The sequence below is a fragment of the Gouania willdenowi genome, chromosome 12 (genome assembly GCF_900634775.1).
Source record: "Gouania willdenowi chromosome 12, fGouWil2.1, whole genome shotgun sequence".
Classification (NCBI taxonomy): domain Eukaryota; kingdom Metazoa; phylum Chordata; class Actinopteri; order Blenniiformes; family Gobiesocidae; genus Gouania; species Gouania willdenowi.
The window spans coordinates 28,233,252-28,252,427 of NC_041055.1; the positions used below are offsets into that span (position 1 = coordinate 28,233,252).

A 19,176-nucleotide genomic window follows, 5' to 3' on the forward strand; every position below is an offset into this window, starting at 1 on the left:
TACTTGTAATCCATTACTTTCACCTCTGCGTATGGATTATGTTTAAAATGCCTTCATAAACTGATGACCTGAAATCGGTACGCAATGGCACTACAGGGGGTACTTACTGTGTGTAAAATGAAAACCCCAATAATAATGATGATTATCTTAATTAGAACAAGAACTGATAATACAAGAGCCAGTCTTGGTCCCATACCAGGTGGGAGATGACAGAAAATGATAAAAACTATAGAAATAAATATTTTCAGGAGGCACAACATACTGTTTCATTCCACTTTCAAATTCGCATTCAAAGTGAGATTCTTTATAATGTGTGTTAACATCATTATGCTCTGTAGTGATAGAGGGTTATAACCTAAACCTAAGACGCTACGTACTTGTACTTCAGTAACCGTACCAATCGCACCGGGGGTTGTCGGTAGGGCAACCGTACAAATAGACACTTTCCTGTTTTTTCCCACAGTATTCTGAGCAAAATGTTGGTAATTGAGCCCAAAAAGTTTGAGAACCACTGGTTTAAGGTTGTAATTTTCTTAATAATTTACTCAGTAATGGTTGGGTGTAGAAATGTAAGAAATTACTCTATTTCTTTTAAAATGTACTTAAGAACAATTAAAATTACTGATTTAGAAATATACTCAAAAAAGTACTAGTAGTAGCCATGAAAGCTAACGTGAGTACTTGTAATCCATTACTTTCACCTCTGCCTTTCATCGTGCTCTAGCTCTCTGTTTTTATGCTGTATTTCATATTGTGTTAATCTGCTCTGCTCACACTCCCCTTTAACTCACTGCTGAACTTGGACCTGTGGTGTTCTACGATGTTGTTTGTGCCCCCACCCCCCTTCAGTCCCCCCCACTGTGAGGTCCTGGCTATCTTCAGAGATCCCTGGCGTGAGGGTATGTGCCCTTGGACTACATCGTGGAAGCCAGCACCATGCAGTCCATGGGCATATACACTTGCCTCATGGCTTGGTTCTTCATGGAAGCCCATCCCGTCCGTCGACTCCCCCCCCCCCCCCAAACCCAGTTCTAAAACCTGTTGGAGTTGCTGGATTCTTTTTTTTTTTAACTACTCTCCTGCCATCTCCTCACATCAATATCCCCCTTCTTTCTCTGCCCTACAGGGTTTTATTGGAATCCCTGGCCTTTTTGGCCTGCCTGGAACTGACGGTGAAAGAGTGAGTTATGTTTTTTATACACAGCACATAAATGTTCACTGACCATTGTTTAAATCCAATAACAAGTCTCCTGCCTTTGAATTCAGAAGTCCCGGTGTTGCTTTAATGCAAGAAACAATCTCCCAGCTGCACAGGGCTTCAGCTGCTATAAAGCAGTGTGGGAGTGTTGATGACTCATATGATAAAAGCCCCCCCCCCAGTCTCAGAGCCTTTAAACTGCCTGAACTCTTCAAGGCCTTCTTCTAAAAAGGCCCCTAAAACACAGAGTGATTAGCCTACTTATGACATGCTTCGGGGGGTTGCGTCACAACATGCCAGGCCTGTCTTTTACCAGCCACTGGCATGTTTCATACATGAGCTGCACATACAAACAGAGGCGTAAAGAGAACTGATGTCTTCCACTCAAGTAGAAGTACTGTTACTTGATTGAAATTGTACTCGAATACAAATACAAGTAAGTCCAAAGTTTTCTTTAGGTTATGACAAAAAAATTAGATTTAGGTTTAGTTTTGATTAATCAGTCATTCATTTATGGGCTACTCGTGAGTCATTTCTGATTGGCACATTTAGCATTTAAGATTATAAAAGGTTTGTCAAAATGTACAATTATTGAAAAAAATACATAGCCAATGAATTCAATTCAAGATTTAAAAAAAAAAAAACATTCTCAGGCTGAAATAACTGATAAATAATAATAATAAAAAACAATAATTTAAATAAATAAATAAATAAATAATGATAATGATAATAAAATATATATATATATATATATATATATATATATATATATATATATATAACTGATAAATAATAATAATAAAAAAACAATAATTTAAATAAATAATCAAATTAAATAAATAAATAATGATGATAATAAATAATAATATATATAATAATAATAACTTAATAACCGGCATTCGCTGCAGTTTTGGCACAGTACATTACGTTTAATCTGATTGGTCGGCTATGATGTGATTCATTTGATTGTTGTTTGGTTTTTTGTAGTTTCACCATGTCCGTTGATCATTTTCAAACAAATATAATAATTGACTTGTTTGGTGTAGAAATGTAATTAATTACTTTACTTTGTTTAAAAAGTTATTAAGCACAAGTAACATTACTGATTTAGAAATATACTTAAAAAAAGTATGCATAAAAGCAACTCAATTACAGTAACGTGAGTACTTGTAATCCGTTACTTTCACCTCTGCGTATAGATTATGTTTAAAATGCCTTCATAAACTGATGACCTGAAATCGGTACGCAATGGCACTACAGGGGGTACTTACTTAGTGTAAAATGAAAACTCCAATAATAATGATGATTATCTTAATTAGAACAAGAATTGAAAATACAAGAGTCAGTCTTGTCCAATACCAGGTGGGAGATGACAGAAAATGATAAAAACTATAGAAATAAATATTTTCAGGAGGCACAACATACTGTTTCATTCCACTTATTTACTAAGTGAGATTCTTCATAATGTGTGTTAACATCATTATGCTCTATAGTTGTTTTTTTCCAACAGTATTCTGAGCAAAATGTTGGTACTTGAGCCAAAATAGTTTGAGAACCACTGGTTGAAGGTACCAATTTTTTTAATAATGTAGAAATGTAATGAAATACTTAACTTCTTTTAAAACATACTTAAGTAGTAAGTGATCTTGTAATCTTGCACAATTGGAACTTAATTTATTTTCCACAAAGGCATCTGTATGAAATAAAATGTGTCAAAATGTGCAATTCTTTTTTGAATAAAGTAATAATTTACTCAGTAGTGGTTGGGTGTAGAAATGTAACTACGGTAGATACTTCTTTTAAAAGTAAAATTACTGACAAGTACCCATAAAAGCAACTCAGTTACAGTAATGTGAGTAGTTGTAATCTGTTATTTTCTCCTCTGGTATTAAATGCTTATGTGAGAGTTTACTCACTGATTCTCACATCTGTTAATGCAGGGGATGACAGCGATATGGATTTTTAATGATGTGTTATGTTTGGATTTTTATATGATTGTACATAATTGCTGACCTCTTCCTCTTTCCTCTGTTTCTTTTTTTTTTCTTTCTTTTTTTTCCATTTCTCCCATTCTTTCTGCTGTCCTCTGGCTTATTTGGAATTTCAGGGCATTCCCGGTGAACCAGGGAAGAGGGGCAAGATGGGTAGGCCGGTAAAGTTTTGTCTAAACATACTTTACAGACAATCTTTTCCAAAATGTGATGAAATGTATTTTTGGGTGTTTAATCATGTGAAATGGAGTGCACGCTTATCGTATCGCCCTAATCAATCTATTCATAATAACAGTATGTACAGCAGGGATTGGGGTCAATTACAGTTACATTTTTAATTTTCCATGTTCAATTACAATTCAATTATGAGTATGGTAACTGGCATTTTTTCCAATTATAAATAAATTACAATTATTTTTTCCCCTGAAAATCACTTGCAATTACATTCTCAATTACTAAAGTTCAAATAGAAAGATCTTTTTTATATAGTATTGTGACGATTGTATGTGCTTTTGTATGTGTGTACGATGTCGTTTTAGCATCTTTACGTTTACATTTTTGTGAATTAATTATAATATGTAAAAAAGCCCAACTAGGAACAAGAATTGGAATTTAAAAATATAATTGTCCTTGTCATTTTTATTATTATATAATTATTTAATAAACTATTAAATTATTTAATTTCAATACTGTATTTTTTTACTAGTTTTATATTTGAGGAAGTGAAAATGTCAAATACAGTGTTTTGATGTAGTGTTTGGTGTTTCAATTTGAGAAACAATTGTAATTTTGTAAATTACAAAGACACAATTTTAATCAGTATTTTTTAATTCAAATCAATTACTAGATATTTCAGGCAGCCCCATTTGATTTCCGGGCGACCCCACTTGGGGTCACAACTCCAAGTTTGTAGATTCACTCACAGTAAGTGGGAAAACTTGATATAAAACGTGTTTTAATAATTGATAACTAACTAAATGTGTAAGCCATATAACAATTTTGAGTTGAATTGACCATTTTAATAACATTTCCATGGTAATTACATTTACAAAGTGAATTATCTGAACTAAATTTATTTTTTATCACATTTACAACAGCAACATCCTTTTAAAATTGCAATACTGATTATAATTATGCCATTGTTGTAATTAATTATCAATTAGGTGAGTACACCTATAATTGACCCCAACCCTGATGTCCAGTATCACATTTTGCTGGTAAATCAACTTTTATGTTCATGTTGAGAACTTTTCCTGCTGGAACCTCAAAACCCACTAATGTATAAATGTATATAGCCATTATTTAGGTCATTGTTTGACTTCCCGCTGGTTTTTCATAGCAGAAGGAAGAGTTAACTACAGTACAGAGTACAGAGGAGTCACACGTTGTGACTCTTCATGGACTGAAGTGTTGAGCCAAGTCGCGACGATAGAGCTGTCGTTTTTTTTTTTTTTTGGTCAAAGTGTCAGATAAGGTTCAAAGCTCCTCTGGATGTGTTTGAAAGTGTGTGCAGCCTTGATGCACGGGGCTGAGATCATCTCACAGCTGTTGCCTATTGCCTCGACAGTAAATAAAGAAATACAGGCCAAACATCAGAACGCACGAGCCAGCAAACGCAGAGTGTGAGGGTTTTAGATGTCGATGCCATTCAGAAAGCAGAGGAATTTATTGGAGGCAAGTCTGATCTCATTTGTAGCTTTTCTCAGGTTGTAACTGCTTTGGACTTTATAAAAGCACATTTGGGGATGCTTCGACGTTCTTCAACTTTCATCAGCATTTTATTAACATCCACACCATTTTTGTTCAGGAACCAAAGACGGAGCAGTAAATTAGTAATTTCAACATTATTGTGTCCTAGTTTGCACTTCTACTTATACATAAAATACAAAATATGTAAGAAACCAACCATATTCAAGCAACAAGTGACAGATATCAGTCCCAACAGGATCTCCACTTTAAATGTCCTAGATTTAGTAACCAATTTCTATTAAATTAAGGGAAATATTATGTAATAATTTGAGGAAAATGTAAGGATTTTGTAAGAATTTTGAGTTTTTTTTCAACAGTTTAACATTAAAGGTCCCATATCATGCTATTTTTCACCATTTGTTCTAAGAACCCTGAAAACATACTATTTGTGGCATATTTTCCCAAACTCGCCTGGTTTCCAGAGTTTTAGCCTCTGAAAAGTCACTTTCTGAGCAACTCTACACAAACAGGCTGATTTGCGGCCTACTTATGCATATTCATGAGTGGGTGTGTCTATAGACAAAAAATCCCACTCACTCCGTAGCCGAGCTTATGCTGCTTTATAAACACGAGACAGAGAGGTCTAATAGCACTTTTATCATGTTTAAAGCACAGAAAAGGTGATTTAGCGTAACATGGGCCCTTTAAAAATGACTGCATTCACCAGGAAAGCTTTGAGCACCTGCAAATAGTGTTGAGTTTCATTTACACAATGATTCATGTTTTCTCTGTCATTTTTACTTTCTCCTGCGGGCCGAATTGAATACTCCAAAGTGCCGGATTTGGCCCCCTGGCCATGAGTTTGACAAATATGCTCTACATTTCCCCTTAACCCCAGAATAATGTTTGATAGCAACTATTTTTGATTTCTAGGCATGAAGGATGAGCATAGGACATTGGTTTTTCAAAACACGTTTATAATTCACAGGTGGAATGTCAGCTCACTCCGAAGTACAATCGCCATCATTGTGCTTCTGTTTGGAAAGGGAGCAAAGCTTGGATTCTCAACAAGATGCTCCCTGCGTGATCATCCCACTTTTTCCTTATTCAAGGAAAAAAACCACAAAGAAACCCACCTGAACTAGATCCAGACATTTTATTAGCATTTGCACAGAAGCACATGGCCTTTATCGAAGAGGGATGGGACAATAGATCAAATTGAAACAAAAAAGTTTCCTTTAAGAGTTGCCAATATTTTTTAAGTTTGAACTTTTTATCTTGCGTATGTATCTTTCTAGCTTTGTTTGTCTTTTGGTTGTTGGCCTATCTCTGCTGCACTTTGGTCACGTTTCATGGTTTTTTGATGTAATCTAAAAGCAGAGATACCATTAATTCTCTGAATGTTTTAAGCTGACCTCAATAACTCTAGGTTGTTGGCAAAGCCTCTTTTCCCACATTTCATCTTGTGTTTGTTGGGCAGCTCTGACATCTGTTTGATAAAGCCTTAGATTAAGTGTTATGCTTCATAAATGCCTGTTTCAATAGTGCTTCCCTAAGTATTCACTGGTTTTTAGTGGCAAATTTATTCCTGACTTTAACTTAGTATGGATGTAAAGTGGTTGGATCCAAATGAGCTTCAGAGGCCCTGAACAGCATTAGTACAACAGTTGGAATGATGATGCTAGTCTGATAAATATTTCCATGACATAATAGCCTATTTTTAGGTTTCATTTGAAATTGATGTTAAGATTAGCATCAGGGTTTGTGGTTTATTTAAAGCATATTTAGTGTTTTGTTGTCTTGTAGCTGTGGTTTCTTTTTGCTGAACCATTAAGTGTTAGCATGGCAAAGGTTAGCTTCCCCTTGGCTAGCCTAGGGCTGTGTTTGAAATGGCACGCTCCGTACTATACACTACACACTCAATGAGTATATACTGTCTACTATACTATTAGTATGATTAGTATGACGAGCGTTCCCACTGAAGTATACTTCCAAGTTTCCCAAGATGCATTTGGAACCTACGACAAAAACCTGAATCACACTGAGGCTAAATATCTCTGTTGATAAGGCTTTTATGCATAGGCAGAGTTTGAGATTCTTGCGAGGGGGGGAAAAGTCAAATTCATTATGTAGACCATCTTGAGATTTGTGCCAACCACAATGTGTGTAACATATACCATAATGCAAAATATATTAGACAAAAGTTTGTGTCGACGCGTTTAATGTTGTACATTAATGATTAAATCAGGTCGGTGCCTGCGTTTTTTTTCATTTTTACTGCAGTTCATATACATTGTGGAGGATAATTGCACAACAGAAGAAGAACCAACCTAAAGTTTCAAAAGTTTGGGAGCATTTCAGTGAAAACATATACTACACACCTGAGCTAACATCTGTGACATGAAACTAAACAGTAGTCACTGTGTTTTATTTCGGAGATTTTCGGCAACCCGCCATTGTGCCACTGATGAAACTTCCGGTTAACTTCAAAACAAGAGCTTTATTTACAAAAGAGTTAAAAATCTAATGGAAGATGAGAAGAGATGCTTTTGTTTTGAAAAGGCGATGTTTGATTTTTAGCTTTAAGCTGGTCCCAGGACAATTTTACATTCCGCTCACAATGCATCATGGAATGGTTGAGTATGACTAGTGAGCCCACCATGCATAGTTGAAAAATGTCCCCACATATTATACACGGGCTATTTCTAGTGTACTCAATCTTTTCATACTATCTAATGTAAACGCACTACATACAGTATTATATTTGATGTCAGACTTTGTATGAGTAGTACGTTACAATGTCATTTCAAACCCAGCCTGGGAGTTTTTTAGAAAGTGAACTCAGTTTAAACTGCACGCCTTTCAGCCATTAAACAAATCGCCTTTAATCAGGGGTCATTATACACCCATTTATACTCAATTTCAAAGTACTTTACACCTAATGATCTTATTGACTGTGCTAATGTGTTCCCATTTCGTAGGCTAGCACAGCAGTTGCACTGTTGTTTAGGACATGCCTTGCAAGTTTGCCTCATAGTTGGAATAACATTTGCTTCGCTGGTTAAATAAGCTGGACCATTAGTTTAGTTTACACACCTCCAATAGAAATAATGATCATGTAATTCCTCCGTCATATTGGATTTCAACAAAAGCTAATATTGAACATCTCTGATAAGAATAATGGTTGAAAATATCCTTTTGAGTTTTTGAGAAAACCATTTTGGTAAAAATGAAATTCATATTGCCCGATTGGCAATTATTGATAATTGTTCTTTGCTAGTTTATTCATTCTTTAAATAGCACAGCATGCAACAAATATGTTCTTTTACCCTCCAGCTTCTACTCCATTTGATAGACCTGAATAAAAGCTGTTAAAGGGGTCTGTTTTAGGCAAATGACATAAATATGTTGTTGTGTTTGTATGAGTTTTTGCATAAAACATCACAGCTCCTTTCTCTGTTTTCAGGGGTTCCCTGGAGATTTTGGTGAAAGAGGACCACCTGGACCAGATGGAGAGCCAGTATGTCACAAACATGATGCCTTACAAACATAACATGTTTAATCACTTTACTAATGGATTTTATTAGGTGTGGTACAACATGGACGGGTTATTAATTAATCACTGGCTACACAATCATTGCCACTGGCAAGGACTGCAATGATATTCCATGTCTTCCTCAAGGAAACATGAAAAGTTGAGGCTTCCAAATCACTACTGGAGGGCATCATTACTCTCTGAAAAGCCAATAAACACTGTCAGGTTTAAGTAATTTGTAATAGTATGTGAACCAGGCTGCAGATTTTTTTTTTTTGCATATTCATTGTTATGTGACACTGACAGAAAGAGAAAAATAGAGTTTTTCTTAAGAGAAAAACTCAAATACACAGAAAACTCCTTTGATGCACTTAGAAGTGCTACATAATTGAAAATATTCCCCATGATTCCTTTGTCATATAGTAGTACTCATATTTTAGTTGTAGTTCTGAGTGACTGGCTTAATGTCTTTGAGATGTTTGAAACATTTTGATGAATTCAATGATTTGATTTTGATCTCAAACTCTGAAATAAAATGAAAAAAACAAACAACAAAAAATAGAACCCATCGGGGTCGAGACAGTTCATGTGCATATGCATGTTATATGTAAGATCAGTGGTTCTTTAATAATGAACCAAATGCACATACACACATGTGAACATTTATCTACAGTAGTTTGAGAAGGCTCAGAATGAAGCAAAGCTTATCTAGTTCATATATATTTATATATATATATATATATATATATATGTATATGTGTATTAGGGTGGTTCACAATATAATGGTAGAAAAAAGTTTTCCAAATTTTGCCAGATCACATTTTGTCTTGTTCTTATTGATATTTTGAACATCTGTATCTGAAATTGGGCCAATATAACGTCCGTAAAGGGTGGCACACTTTTTCACAATTTGTATTGTGCAACCAAAGAATTCACAGATATCAGAAACTTGAACCATATCAAAGTAAATGTGGACATTAAAAGTTTCTCCCTGTATTTATACTAAATGAGTAAGAACATTAGAACAGTTTAAACACTATTCCTGAAAATAGAGAAAATGTCAACAGTGAAAAAGTGTCACCCCTAAATGTGCAGCGGTTGACCCATTTTTGGTAACAGATGACATGGCAAACATGGCAAAATTTGGTGAAAATGTATTTGTGAACCACCCTAATATATATATATATATATATATATATATATATATATATATATATATATATATATAGATATGGCAACAATACAACAAAAAAGAAAAAGGAAAGTGCAACATCCATCGCAGAAAAAAACTAAGGCCACTAAAACCTAGACGCACTTAATGAATTTGTTGGTGGCTCATGAGCAAAGTCGTCGTTACGACAAACAGGTGCCCAAGACTTTGGCACATCTTCTGGAATTAAACGTGTTCCAAGAATATTCCATTTCTGTCCCACCGCCTTTCATGTCACGAAGCGGAACGAGCCTGGAAATTTAGAAAGCCACGCTGCTGAGATGATGGGCTCACATCCCCTCACATCCCCCTCTGTATCAGAAACACACAAACAACACACACACTCATACCTGCACACAGACCCCCCTCTCTCAGGACCTGCCATGAACACTGAGCCACTATTCGCTGCGTGTTTGTATAAAATGAGCCAATAACCTAAGAAATTCACAGTCCTCTCTCTTTCCTGCTCCCTCACTAGGGCAACATGGGAGCCCCGGGTCCAAACGGAGTTCTTGGGCTTATTGTGAGTATAGCAGCATGTGTATGTGTTCAAACCTCACCTTTATGCATCATAAAAGCATACCTGTGAACCACTTAGGAAATGGAATGAAATTTATAATTGATATAGGTATGGATATTCATGGAAATAATGTGAGACCTTTTAATAAAATAGATTTTAAATAGATAATCAATAGAATCTGAATTACATAATGATGTATCAACACAGACGTGACACAGTTGGCTTCCCTTATGATTGTCACTTCATTTTTATTAAAAACAAATTAAATCACCTATACCACACGTGTCAAACTCAAGGCTCGGGGGCCAAATCTGGCCCTTTAGATCAGGGGTTCTAAACTGGTCTAAACCGGGGACCCACATTTTGCCATGGTTATTAAATCGTGACCCACTTTTTATTAGAATTCAACCAACTTCATGTATTTTTTCAAAAATAGCTGATGAAATCACACATATAGTTATTATCTTTTTTAAAACATTAATCTATATGTTTTACTGTGCAACATGCATTTCACAGCATGCCTGTCAAAAGAAACGTTTCTTTCAAAATAAAAGACAAGTCCAACATGAGAGACATGAAGTATTTATTTATTTATTTATTTTTTTACCACCAGTTAAGAATTGCTGCTTTAGAGCATCAAATTCAGCCCGCAGCAGAAAGTGATAAAAAGTTAGAGAAACCATAATCATTGTGTAAATTACCGACTAATTCAGTCACAGATATCTCCAAATTAATACACAAATTGAATGAAACTCCACAATATTAGCATTTCCAGAAGAACTCTTCTCAATTTTTCTAAAATTTCTTCAAATTATTTCACAGAATGTCCCCAAATTACAAAAAAATAGGGCCAGAAAATCAAATAAATTGAAAGTGAAGATCCTTCTGTCACTTATTGCTTTGATATTATCAGTGCCGTACATATTTTATCAGTTATTTGTAAGTGAAAGTGCAAATTAAAGCACAATAATAATTAAATTACTAACTTTCCCGCCTAAAATTTGTAGCCCACTTAAAATGAACTGCTCTGTATTTTGCCCCTGGACTAAAATGAGTTTGACACCCCTGATCGTGCCCCGTCTCTAAATCCGTCCTCACAACTCGTCCCGTTCTATTCTGAGCCACCAATGGCGAGTAATGGTTACAACTCAACCCTGAGATCTCCACCCACTTCAGCCTCCTAATGCTTCTGTACAGAGAAGTCTTTTTTTGGACAGAATTATATATAATTATATTATTTTTAAGTTTTGACTAAAAATTGAGTTTAGGTGGAGTTGTAGTCAGTCATTTCTGATTAGCACGTTTACCAATATGTCTCACACCTGCCCTTACCTCAGTGTTTTTCAGCCTTGGGGTCGGGACCTTATGTGGGGTCTCCTGGAGTTTAAATGGGCTCCCCTGAACTATCTAGTAATTGATTAAAAAAAAAAAATATATATATATATATATATATATATATATATATATATACTGTATATATAATTACAAATTAAAACAACACACAATCTTAAACAACTGTATTCTATACTTTCACTTTGTTGAATATAAATCTCATTATTATTATTATTATTATTATTATTATTATTATTATTATTAATAATAATAATGAGATTCTCCTGATCTTTCTGAGTCATTAAACCGTTCACTGTAGATGTTCTTCAGGTGGTAGAAGGCTGTTTTTGTGATAGAAAAAATGTTGAGAACCACTGCCTTACCTTTAAAATTAGCTGTTGATTCCTTTAAGTTTGTTCTGGTTCGATTTATTTTCAAAATATTAGAAGCTATGATTATCATATTACTATCGCATATCATTTTGTAGGCACATACACAAGAACCTTATCAATGCATATTAGAAAATGTTTAGAATAACCTTGTTGTGGTCACAGTCTTAATCTTATAGTGTCTGCTGGGACACGAAATGAGTGATAAACCATCTTTTCCACTTTTGTGTTTCTTCATGGATGTTGTGAACATTAGATGTGATTTGAAGTCTCCTCGGAGATGACTTCACTCTCTCCTGTTAGATTTGCGTTACATAGAGAAGGAACTCGACATCTTTGCTTTTGTGTTTTGTGTTTACATGCAGCTTAATAACCCTGTGGTCTTATTCTTAAGAGATAATTAACTTTGATGTTTGGATGGTATTATTCATAAATAAGTTTATTGTTTAATCCCTCTCCTGTGATCAGGGTGATATGGGACCAGTGGGAGAGATGGGCCCTCCTGGACTTAATGGACTGAAGGTAACACACACACACACACGCACACACTCATTCTTTATACACAACGTTCATCGATGGAGTATGAAGAGAAGTGGACTTTGGATGAATTTGCTTTTGAAGGCATCTCTCTTTGTTGGTGCTTGTTTTAGGGGGTGCCAGGAAATCCAGGAGAACCAGGACTGAAAGGTGATAAGGTGATCTGAATATTCCTGTTGTTATTGGCCTGTGATTGAGCCGCATGTCATGGATATTTCACGCTTTGCTTTCTGCTGTTGTTTCTGACATTTCTTTTGACAAACAGCATGTTTAACAATGTGACTCATTCAGGTGCTTTCAGTTTGCACCATATATTCCTTTTCCTCCTTTTCTCTTATCGCTGGGTAAAAATATCATTATTTAACATTGTTTTGTATTACACTTCAACTAAATGTTGGCATTATCCTTTAATAATTAATATCAATAAGTTATGAATAGAATTAGTATGTAAATACATAAAAGAGCTTTCAAATCATCACTTTTCATGATTGAAAGGAAGCAGTAAGAAGAATGTAATTCCCTTTTTTTTTTTTATCTCGTAATGGAAAGTAAAAGTAGATCTGAACAAAGTTTGATCGCAGTTTTCCTAAAAACAAAGCTTGGTTATTTTGATTTTGCTGCCACTAGAAATTGATCATTTAATAAAAATCAAAAATCAAACTATCGTTCTGTTATCGTTTTACATGTTCACAATAGACATCAATCATCATGTTGTAATGATTCACATCAAAGTCTATTGTGATACATTTGACATTGTTATTTTCATTTACATACACAAAATTTTAAATTTGTGATTTTGATCGTATTATTCCTGTAAATCTTTCTCCAAACGTGTCCCCCAAATAGAACCCCATCACTTCAAATAAAAAGCAGAATTCACTTTATTTTTTGTTAAAGTTGGCTGTTATTCCTACACCTAAAACCGAGAACAAAGCACAACGTAGGAAAAGTGCCTGAAGGACATACCGAGGGATGAGTTTCCCTCTGAATACCCCATTTATTATGAGTTATATTATTCTGTAAGTGACCTGTTGGAGAAATCACTAACTGTTTTGCATTGTTGGCTGAAGCTCAATGCAGATATGTAGAAATAGACTGACACCATATGAAAAAAATAGTCCAATGGTGAACGCTGATGTCAGTTAGTGTGAATGTTCTAATGAATGTGTGTGTTTTAAAAGCTGGATATGATTGACCAAACAGAAATCTATTGATCATTTCCTCACCTGATCTGTTTCCCATCAGGGTGACGTGGGGATTCCTGGAGAGCAAGGAGAGATCGGCTACAAAGGAGACAAGGTATAGATCGCCTATTATATATTATATTATATTGTGAACCACATTATGGTGGTTCACAATATAATAAAAAATCCTAAGTTTTGCCAGATCACATTTTGCCTTTTCCTATTGATATTTTGAAGAACTGTTTCAAAAATTGGTCAATATAAAAGTCCATAAAGGGTGGCACACTTTTTCACAATTTTGATTGATATAAACTTTAACGATTTAAAGGAATGTAATTTATATTTTCTCCCTGTATTTATACTAAATGAGTAAGAACATTACAACAGTTCAAACACTATACGCGTACAATGTCAATGTGAACATGGCGGAAAGCGATCTGATAAAATTTGGTGAAAATTAATTTTATGAACCACTTTAGTACACTTGTATCATGTTACACGGCCCTTTGATGGACAACAATGGCTGCGTTCAAAATCCCATATTAACGTACTACTTATACTAAGTCTGACGTCAGAATTAGTATGTAGTGCGTTCATATTAGATAATATGAAAAGATTGAGTTTGGGGGAAATACCCGGATGTATACGATATAGGGATATTTGCATTTAAGTGTGCATGGTAGCCACACTAGACATTCTCATCGTAAGGAATTTAAAATCGTCCAGGGACCGGCTTCATGCTAAAAGTCAAACATCCCTGGGGCGGTGTTTAGCTCAGTGGGTAGAGCGCCCCATGTACAGAGGCTATAGTTCCTCACCTGCAGCGGGTCCAGGTTCGATTCCCAGCCTGGGACCCTTTCCTGCGTGTCATTCCCTGCTCTCTCTGACCCCCTTTCCTGTCAAGCAACTGTCATATAAAGGCCACTAGAGCCAAAAAAATCCTTAAAAAAAAAAAATAAATAAATAAAAAAAAGTCAAACATCCCCTTTTCAAAATAAAAACATCTCATCTTGTCTTCCATTAGATTTTTTTAACACTTTTGTAAACAGGGCTCTTGTTTTGAAGTTAACCAGAAGTTTTGTCAGTAGCACAACGGAGGGTCTCCGAAAATCTCCAAAATGTCAGCATGAATTGTGTATACATGAGTTTTATGGATCAAATGACCACATGTTGATATTCAACTTCATATGTGTCAAGGCCTATTTTTGCAGATGCTCAGTTTTTCCAGTGCTACTGTATATTGCATGATTACAGTCATTTTAATGTTAAACAGTTAGAAAAACTTCTTTCAATTATGGCATAATGTTTTCCTTAATTACATAAAAATTGGTCTCAAAATCTAGGAAATTAGAGTGAAGATCTTGTTGGGGCTGACATTAATCACTCAAACATTGCTGAGGCTATTTTTTTATTAAGTGAGCAATGATTGCTATATTTACTTGATGTTAATATTATTGTTTTGTTAATGTTTGAGATAAATAAATAAATCCAAATCCACTTTTTGCTTGGATATTGTTGGTTTCTTACATATTGGGTTTTTTATGTATACGTAGAAGTGTAAAATCTTGGGGGAAAAAGCGGTCATCATCCTAATCATAGTAGACAGTATATACTCATTGAGTTTGTAGTGCATAGTACGGAGTGTTCCATTTCAAACAAAGCCAATGTATTTACTAAATAACTTAGCCAGATGTCTGCTGTCCACTTTATGGACATTTCTTATGTTAATGTGGAAGTAAAATCCAACCAATCACAGCTTTGAACGGACTAGAAATCCAAGTCTGAGCCAAGTCATGCATGTCTAATGTGTCTTTGCCAAGGCAGGAAATGAACACTAGGTTTGCTGCTTGTATTTTGTCCGTCTTACCTTTTTATGCCTTTTGTTTGCATTGGACAGGGCATCCAAGGGGCTCCAGGATTACCAGGCATTCGTGGGAAACCTGGACCACAGGTTAGTTCTGGTCCGTCTTTAACAACTATAAATACTCTAGATCAGAGATGGGCAACTTTTATCACAGTGTGGTGGGGCCACATTATTAATATTCATGTTTTCATTTAGAAAAATGACCAATTTGGCCATATTAAAGGAACAAAAAAATCAATTTAGAGGGTTTTTGTTGTTGTTTTTTTGTATTTTTGTTGTAGTTTTGTGTATTTTTTAGTCATTTTATATGTTTTTGTGCTTTCGGGGGCAGAAAAGAAAGCTTACGGACGGATGTGGCCCCCGAGCCACCAGTTACTCATTTCTCCTCTAGATTAAATCCTAAAGTTATTAAAATCGAAATAAAAATTTACAGAATAGGACTGACAGGAGTGCAAAGGGCGGGGTCTGATTAAAGTCTATATTAAGAGCATGAAGAAAAAGAAAAAAAAAATGTGAGGTTAATATATTGAACAACCGATACATAAAAATGACTTAATCATGGAGTAACCGTGTTATAAATGTTTTTTTGGGGGTTTTTTTAATGACGTGCTTCAGAATAACCTCAAAAAGGAATTTGATGTCACATGTTAGAAATATATTTAATGTCATTGCTATTGTGTGTTTTATTGAAAAATGTTTTTCCTTTTTTTAACCAGTCGAAAACTAGACTAAGACTAAATCCAGCGAAGGATGAAGGAAAAGGACTAAAATAAGACACATTTCAAAGACTTGTTCATTAACAAATAAAACTACTTATAAAAACTGATATTTGACTGACATATATGCTAATGCATTCAATTGAAACTAGAATTTTTATGACTAAATTAAGACTAAAACTAAACAATTACTTCGTGTTAAAAAAGTTCTGAATTGGAGAAAAATGGAAAAGCTGTACGGTTTTCTACTTGCCAAAGCATTAAATATAATTTCATCCACCTGTGACATTTTACTTGTTTTTAACTCAAGAATAAAACCAGCAATTCAGAACAAAAAGGTTCCTTATATTTTACTTTATTTTTCTTATTTTTTTCAAGAGCCGTTTTTCCTTTTCACCTTAAAATGTTGCCAAGCACTGGCAGTCAATGGAGAGTTAGGCCAATATATGTCATGTAAAGAGGCTGAAAGGTACCAGCTATTAGTTACATTACACCCATCCTTTGTGAGGCCCAGGCATTCTGTTTCCAACTGTTTCCAACTGTTTTTATACTCGGCTACCGGACATGCCAAAATGCCACTCACTTTGTTGTTGTTCTTGTTGTCGTGTACACTAGTTAAAATCACTACTCCTCTGTTATTCATGAACATATCGGGCTGAAATTTGGTAGCTATAATCTATGGATGTGTACGCATCGACGTTCACAGCCCAATTTTTGATTTGGGGCCCCAAAAGAAGAAAAAAAAAGACGCATAGTCGTGTGATATATCGTTTCAAAGATAATTCAACGTAGATTACAATTATGCCTCACACAATTCAACCCTTTTTCAACAATTTCCATTAAAGTCGTTTTCTCATTTATTTGTGAGTCAAATATTGCGACAGTTGGTGTTACCAAATCATTGATACATACCAATATATGAATGGGGCCCATTACTTTGTATGTGTATGGGCCCCCGGGGGCCACCTTTTTCAAATGACTACTCCTCTGTTAATGCTCGTTAAATCGGGCTATAATTTGACATGGATATTCTATGAGCGGATGTCCAGAGCCTCTCGGAGACCTTTTTGAAAGGGGAGCAGGGACGGGGCCCCTTTTCCGGACATTTTTAAATTTATCGGAACTTAGTCGTGTGATATATTGTTTCAAAGGCAATTCAACGTAGATTATAATTTTACCTCGAATCTGTTCATTTGACTGATTTCTTGTTTTTGACCCCCCTTTGTTTAATTTTCAGAAAGAATATGAGACACACTCTGTCTGGTTTGTTGTTATATTCAAGTTTATCTTCTTGTTTTTCAGGGAAAAACAGGAGAGATAGGATGTAGTGGTTCATCTGGTCCACCGGGTCCTGAAGTTAGTATTTATGCCCAGATTTAAACATGAAACTTGTTTATATGTAAAGAAGTAATGCATTTTTAAAAAAAAAATTTCAGGGTTTTCCAGGTGACATGGGACCACCAGGAGAGAACGGACTGGAAGGACCAAAGGTGAGGAAAGCCATCAACTCATCCTAATATGAAACAAGAAAGCAGTATACAAAAAGCGGTTGGTTCGCTATGGGCTGCCGATTGTAAAGTAGCGCATGCTAAAATAAACAGCAACTTTTTTGCAACATTTAGCATCAAACCATGTTTTTGAATTTGTATATTAGCTAAATATTTAGATTTAACATTATACAGAAAGATTTAACATATAATATTTAAATGTAACATTTAGATTTAGAAGATTTAACAATTAAGATTTACATTAAACATTTAGATTTAGATTTAATATTTAACATTTGAATTCATATTTAACATCTAACATTTAGATTTAGCATGTAACATTTAACATTTAGATTTAACATGTAACATTTAGATTTAAATCTAACATATTGATTTAGATTTAACATCTAACATTGAGATTTAGATTTAACATCTACGTTGAACATTTAGATTTATATGTAAGATGTATATTTAAATGTAACATATAGATATAAAATTTAGATTTAATATTTAACATTTTAAATTTATATTTAATATTTAGATTTAACATGTAACATTTAGATTTAGATTTAAATCTAACATTTTGATTTAGATTTAACATCTAACATTTAGATTTAGAGTTAACATTTAGATTTAGATTTAACTTCTAACATTGAGATTTAGATTTAACATTTACATTGAACATTTAGATATATATGTAAGATTTATATTTAAATGTAACGTTTAGAGTTAAAATTGAGATTTATAATTTAGATTTAACATTGATGTTATATCCTTACGAGAAAAAAAAAATCTCAAATATTGCTGTAAATCTGGTCAAAAGTAAACGTGGTTTGCTGCTAAATGTTTAGCATGTGCAACTTTACAATCATCACCTCATAGTTAGGCAAGGCAAAGCAAATTTATTTGTATAGCGCAATTCATACACAAGGCAACTCAATGTGCTTTTAGTTAGCAGGTGAAATAGTTGTGTTTTTTATTGGTTTTAAATCATTTCATGCAATAGTGATACTTTTGAAAAAATAAATAAGTAAATAAAAAAAAGCCCTGGGACTCACCAATGTCACCCAGTCTCACCAGATGGATAAAAACACGTCGCTCTACTTACATCTGTGCTCAATCTGTGGCTTTAACATACTTGATAATTTCATGATCCTAATTTTACTGCCTTCTACCTATTCAGGGAAAACTAGGGAACAGAGGTTTACCAGGGCCACGAGGGGTGCCAGGCTTGGAGGTAAGAGCACCAGACACAAACCACAGCACAACCACTAAACCAGCACAGCACTAGAATAGCATTTAAAGTTTTATGGCACAAGGATTTACTTTGGCGGCGAACATTTTATGTCCCCAAACATCAGTAACGCTAAGGTCAATATAATTTGTGTCCAGGGAGACGAAGGCCCGATCGGACCACCAGGCCCGACAGGACTGGAGGTGAGTTGTTGAATAAAATACCTGCGTTAGTGCTGGAGTGACGTCAGATACACATGTCATACACACATTTATGGCAAATCATAACAA

At 34.7% G+C, this 19,176-nt stretch overlaps 1 protein-coding gene across 2 annotated transcripts in view; it reads left to right on the forward strand.

Annotated features, from left to right (window-relative positions):
* The window catches only part of col27a1a (collagen, type XXVII, alpha 1a), a 133,302-nt gene that overhangs the window by 85,084 nt on the left and 29,042 nt on the right, over positions 1 to 19,176 (forward strand). For both annotated transcript variants that reach the window (XM_028462745.1, XM_028462744.1), the window contains 12 exons: positions 1,127 to 1,180; positions 3,306 to 3,350; positions 8,345 to 8,398; positions 10,102 to 10,146; positions 12,333 to 12,386; positions 12,515 to 12,559; positions 13,647 to 13,700; positions 15,483 to 15,536; positions 17,468 to 17,521; positions 17,602 to 17,655; positions 18,836 to 18,889; positions 19,045 to 19,089. In XM_028462745.1, coding sequence (XP_028318546.1) covers positions 1,127 to 1,180; positions 3,306 to 3,350; positions 8,345 to 8,398; positions 10,102 to 10,146; positions 12,333 to 12,386; positions 12,515 to 12,559; positions 13,647 to 13,700; positions 15,483 to 15,536; positions 17,468 to 17,521; positions 17,602 to 17,655; positions 18,836 to 18,889; positions 19,045 to 19,089 — 612 coding nt within the window. The remainder of the gene's footprint in view (positions 1 to 1,126; positions 1,181 to 3,305; positions 3,351 to 8,344; positions 8,399 to 10,101; positions 10,147 to 12,332; positions 12,387 to 12,514; positions 12,560 to 13,646; positions 13,701 to 15,482; positions 15,537 to 17,467; positions 17,522 to 17,601; positions 17,656 to 18,835; positions 18,890 to 19,044; positions 19,090 to 19,176) is intronic.